Source organism: Uloborus diversus, chromosome 9 (assembly GCF_026930045.1).
Source record: "Uloborus diversus isolate 005 chromosome 9, Udiv.v.3.1, whole genome shotgun sequence".
Classification (NCBI taxonomy): Eukaryota; Metazoa; Arthropoda; class Arachnida; order Araneae; family Uloboridae; genus Uloborus; species Uloborus diversus.
The window spans coordinates 11,881,664-11,887,570 of record NC_072739.1 but is presented as its reverse complement, the minus strand read 5'-3'; the positions used below and the strand labels follow the sequence as shown (position 1 = coordinate 11,887,570).

The 5,907-nt window shown below is 34.4% G+C and overlaps 1 protein-coding gene across 1 annotated transcript; it reads left to right on the top strand.

The window, feature by feature from the left end:
• The first annotated feature begins 452 nt into the window (after window positions 1-452).
• Window positions 453-2,581, top strand: LOC129229751 (uncharacterized). The gene is made up of 2 exons (XM_054864121.1): window positions 453-631; window positions 2,023-2,581. Exons 1-2 carry the CDS (start codon window positions 453-455, stop codon window positions 2,579-2,581), a joined length of 738 nt encoding a protein of 245 aa, XP_054720096.1.
• Window positions 2,582-5,907: the final 3,326 nt, after the last annotated feature.

The window sequence follows — 5,907 nt, the reverse complement described above, 5'->3', positions numbered from 1 at the left end:
TTTACTATATTATAGGATCTCTCCTTGTTGAATTATTCAAGAATGCATTAAATTGTCAAATTTATCCTAATGATTTATAATTCAAACTAATCTTTTTTAATCCATTTAGTCAATGTGCAAATTCACCCAGTATTTTCTATACTATAGAATATCCCCCCTTGTCAAAAAATTTTTAATCCATTTAGTCAAATTTTTTTTAGATAAAAAAAAAAAAAAAAAAAAAAAAAAAAAAAAAAAAAAAAAAAAAAAAAAAAAAAAGTAACTGCGCATGCGTAAACAAATGTAACTGCGCATGCGTAAACAAGATTATCGCGCGAGATAGGTTGTTTTCTGATTATAAAAGCGCGGTATTTCGACGTTTTCATTCATTGTAACTCGTGTCTCTCGAGAGATTTGCAAAGAACAACAACAACACCACCAAAAAAATATATATATATATATATATATATAAAATGGATTTTATTGAACTCAACCCGACAGACGATGAACACGAACAATTTTTCGTGGAGCAACAAAATGATGAAAATGATGGACGACAATCTACCACCACCACCACCACCAACCCTACAGACGACCAATTTTTCGTGGAGCAACAAAATGATGGACGACAATCTACTAGCACCGGAAAAAGGCAATTTATTGACGGGAAAAAAAATTACAAGAAACGAAAAGTGGAAAAAAAAGTTTGTACACCGAGTCGATCGGTATGCGTTTCCGAAACGGCACAAGAATCTAGAAGAATTTTATTTGCCGACGAATTGAAATCGGAGAAAAAAAATAGACCCATTTCGTTTTTTTCACACGTTCCGGCTATCGTGGCAGCTCATCCTCAAAAAGGATACTCTGTGAGTAACGGAATAGCTTTCCTGAGTCGCGATGGACCGTTCGAAATGAAATATTTAGTGTTTGACTTGGGAAGATTGCATTGTTCCGAAATGTTATTTGCCGCGAATGGTCCGACTTATAATTTATTAAAGAAATACGCGATGGAAAATGGTATACCCATGACTCAAATGTATATGGAAGGTATGATTGAAAAGAGAAATGAATACTATCGCGATAATGTATGTCCCAGTTGCTTTGATCCGGATTGCCATCGTTTCGAAATGATGTTGGCATCACGACTCTTGGTGGATGTTTGGAGAATGCCGATTGTTCATTGATTTTTTTTTTTATTTGTCGTAGCCTCGATGCCACAATCGATAACAGAAAAACTTACATAACGTGTCGACGTCATCAATTGATGACGTTTATGGACGTCATCGCTGCTGCTGCTGCTGTATATAAAAGCTCGTTCTCTGGAGCAAATAAAAGACTCATTCTATACCACCGTAAAAGGTTAGACATGGAAAAAAATTTGGATGTGTTTCCCGACGTATCTGTCGTGGACAATGTTTTGGACTTGAACGAATTGGATCTCGAGATGCTATGTAAAAAGACGCATCCATCTGAATTTATTCAACGGTTTCGCTCGCTATCGATTCCGTTCATTTTTTACATAGAAATGGATTCGCACAGAGTTCGATTTGCGAGGATAGACAAAAAGACTGCTCTGGTCGAAGAAAATTTCCAGCGGAGTTTATTCGAGGGATTGTCGTCCAACGAATTGCGTGCGTTGGAATGGTTCAAAGTACACAGAAAATTAAAAAGACCGATTCTTTTCGATGACTGCTGCGAACAACAACAACAACAACAAAAAAAGACTACTACAAAAATCAAAAAACAAAACACGGATCGGCGGTTGAGTTTTTTGTACAGAAACATTTTTCTGGTGAAATATGGTTTTACGTTTGGATACAGGAGCGTGGCGGCTGAAGAACATCACGTGATCCAAACGAAAAACGTGCCGATATTCTATTACGAATTAAAAAGAACCTATTCGGTGCGAGAACGAAATTTCTCGGACGTGGATTTTGGTCATTTTAGGGGTTACGTGTTGCGTCCGGACAGAATTTTTGCGATAGCTCCGGAAACGACGTATGTGATCGTGACCCCTCAAAAATGTTTGTTTTCCTTTTTTAGAATTAAATCGTCGAGTTTATCCGATTTGAAACTGAAATTTAAAATTGCAAGGTTCAACGATGAAAGAAAATGTTCCGTGAAAAGTCTTTATCATTGTGCCACATATTGTCCTCAGCAGCAGCAGCAACAACAACAACAACAACAAATGATATTCGTCGAATTTGTCGTACAACCACCACCAGAACAAGGAGAGCAAATCGAATCTTTGAGTGCTACCAATGACGTTCTTTCATCATCATCATCTTTCACCATGTATGATCAGATATCTCCTGTCACGAATGACGTTCCTTTAACATCAACATCGGTCACCATGTACGAACCGAAATCTCCTGCTAACATCACGGAAGACGTTCCTTCAACATCATCTTCGATCTCCATGTACGAACCGATATCACCTGCTAATAATAATAATAATAATAATACTAATAATGCTACGGAATACGGATCAAGTCTAGAATTTCAACCCAAAACACCACTAATAGATTTGTCTATATTTTCGGAAGACTGGTTGAATGGTGATGACATCGATTTTAACAATCTTGATATTATTAATTTTTGAATGTACAAATTGAATGTTTTTATCTTTGTATTGTATGATATGTAAATAAATATGATTTGTTTTTTTTTTAAAAAAAAAAATATATGTGTTGTGTATCTTTTGTGTTTATCATTTTTTTGTTGGAAATGGAAACCTTGAAAAAAAGATTATCTATAAAAAAAAAAATTAGAAACATTGAGGTATAATCTTGGGAAGAAAATGAAAGTTAAATATATCTAAATGATGATTAATTGAAAAAAATAATAGCTGTTTTATATTAACAAGATTATATGTTTTGCGAAAGTCAATTATTATAATTGGTATTCTGTTGAACGCAGTCCTAATTGGAAAATAATAGCTGTTTTTCGCGCAATGGGTTACAAGTTTCGCGCAAGTCAATTAATATAATTGGTAGCTGTTTTATATCAACAAGATTACATGTTTTTTGCGAGAGTCAATTATTATAATTGTTATTCTGTTGAACGCTGTCTTAATTGGAAAATAATAGCTGTTTTCGCTATGGGTTACATGTTTTACACACGTCAATTATTATAATTGATAGCTGTTATTAGGTTGTTCTCACTAAATCGTACGTGACCCGTTTCTGAAAATAGTTTTTGATTTATTTTTTATGTTTTTTTTTTGCCTTTTTTACAATCCAATATTGGCTCGAAATATAAGGAGAAAAAAAAATTATTTTTATATAAATTGAATGATCAAATAATTGCAAATCCAATATTTAATCATCAAATTTATATATATATATATATATATATATATATATAAAATAATTTTTTTCCTTATATTTCGAGCCAATATTGGCTTTTCAACTGCTTCATCATCGATACCCAAAAAAATCGATACCGTATAGTGTAAATCGATGAAAATTTAATTTTAACCATCATCCACACGAATCCATTATCGATTTTTTCTCTGGGGTCCCGTCGCTCTAAAAATTTTTTGAGCGACTGTATGTGTGTAGGGGTATGTGTGTGTATGGTGGTGTTTGTGTATGTGTATGTATGTGTTTGTGTGTGTGTAGGTGCTTATGAGTGTGTGTGTAGGTGCTTGTATGTATGATTGTGTGTGTAGGATATGGACGCAACCTGGAGACGGTTTTCGCTGGAGGAACAGCATCGTGAGGCCGGCCGACGGGTGGTGCTGGCAGAGGGTGGCGCCAGTGGGAAATAAAATGATAGCACGCCAAAAACAGTCAAATGAAAGCAATAAGCAATCGTGATTGCTCAACAATTGAAAAGATATCATTTTAAAAAAACGATAAAGGTATAGTTCTCTGAATAAGTGAAAACCACCCCCCTCTCCCCCCCCCCCTCCCGATGTAAAATAAACATTCTTCTACTATAACATGACTAAACACTCTTTAAAAACCAAAAACAATTCTTTGCAATTTAAAATATTTCGCCAAATAAACAAAAAATACAATAAATTACATTAACAGTAGCTTTAAAATGCAAACAAATAGTCTCGCAACTCTATTGTTTATGGCCAAGGTTGCCAAGCCACCACGTTACTGTAATCCAGCCGATCAGTTAGTGAAGCGAACTCCGACCGATCAGCGGTCCAATCTTTTGAAAGAAAACTTTTAAATCTCGCTCTCTTGCTGAGCATCGGTCTCACAATCTTTCCCTGCGTTCTTGAATGATCTTCATATATTGCCTAATTTGTTCTGTCTGTCAAAGATTAAAATATTCCACTGCACTGATCTTTTGTGTACATAACTACCCTGTTGCAATTTATCTGGGGAAGATTTTGATGATTGGAAATCTGGAGATCTTTCTTCATTGACATCAATTTTTGGCTCCAGTGCCTGCCCTTTGCTTAATTTAGTTGGCGAATTATTTACATTTTGACAAAAGTTTTAAAGATTCTTTTAATGGCGATATTTTGGTTACATGATGATAACCGAGAAACAGTATTACGTAGTCTTTAGCTTCAAAAACAGTGACAGTTGAAAAAATCTGCCTTAGCTATTGAAATCTGTCTGCAAAAAGATTTGGCGAGATTCCTGCTGGCCGCTTTGGTAATGAGTTAGTGTCCAATCAACACAAATAAATAAATAAACCCATTAATTGCATCAAAGTTACATTGAAATGGAAAACAATCAGTCAAATCTATTTATTATTTGCCAATCTTGTGCGAAAATGTTATTTAAGATTTAACTTGAGAAAAGCCTTGAACAGTCAGACGAAAAGCAAAAATATTCCACGATACAACAATTTATTGTAGCTTTTGACGGGGAGTTGATATGATACACTAAATACTGTATTGAGTTGAGGAAAGCCGTCGAATATGGAACTAAAAAGCTTATAACTCGTTTTTTATTCTACTTAGAAATTTTGAACAGGTGCCATCTTCAGAAGAAAAATCAGAGCTTTCGATGGACATATAATGTTAGCATATGCAAGCATTTTTTCACCCCCATATTAGAGAATTTGTATGGAGATCGTGTTTTATTACCCCCTATGGGGGTTTTGCCCCCCATAACGGGACGAAAACTACCCTATGCGTTATTCTGATGCGTAAGCTAGAATATTGTAAAGTTTCATTAAATTCATTCAGCAGTTTTTGCGTGAAAGAGTAACAAACATCCATCCATACAGACAAACATTCGCATATATAATAGTAGTAAGATTTGGGAGATACAACCCACCAATGTTTAAATTAATTAATTAACTAACAAAAACGTTTCCGGTTGGATCCATCGCGCTTCGAAACCATGCTTGCCACAACTTAATTACACCCAAAAAATTTGATCAAAATCGGTCCAGCCGTTTAAAAGCCTTATGGTGACAAACGTCCGCACAGAAGATTTTTATATATTAAGATTTTTAATTGACCTTTCTTTGCATTTATTTTATGTAGTTAATTAAAAAGAACACAAAACACACACACACACACAGCATATTTTGAATAAAAGCGTTTTTGTTTGCTAAAGAAGTATTTCTGGAGTCAGAGGCCCAGATTTGCAGAATACATTTATTTCACTGGTTTCGCTTTCAAGGGACCGTATTATCGCGATTCGTCCACCAATTCTTCTTTGATAGAATCAATAATAACCTTTTTTTTTTTTTTTTTAAATGTGCAGGCGCACCTTAAAAGAGTCATTTTGATCCAGGAATTTATTTGTGAAATAATAGATTTCTTTTTCAGCTTATAAAAATGCAAAATGAAAGAAATCATATAGTAGTTTCTTGGAAAAACCATGATTTTTAATGGAAACGACGTGTAGTATCAATATATTATCTCAACTGTATCATGGCTTTAAGAACAAATCAGCAAATGTTTTGAAATTCACACAGAAATAATTTCTGAATTCTTCAGTAAAA

Coding starts and splice junctions, on each gene's coding strand:
- LOC129229751 (XM_054864121.1), top strand. CDS start 453: ATGGATTTTATTGAACTCAACCCGACAGACGATGAACACGAACAATTT. Junction 632..2,022: donor TCTACTAGCACCGGAAAAAG/GCAATTTATTGA, acceptor TTCCTTTTTTAG/AATTAAATCGTCGAGTTTAT.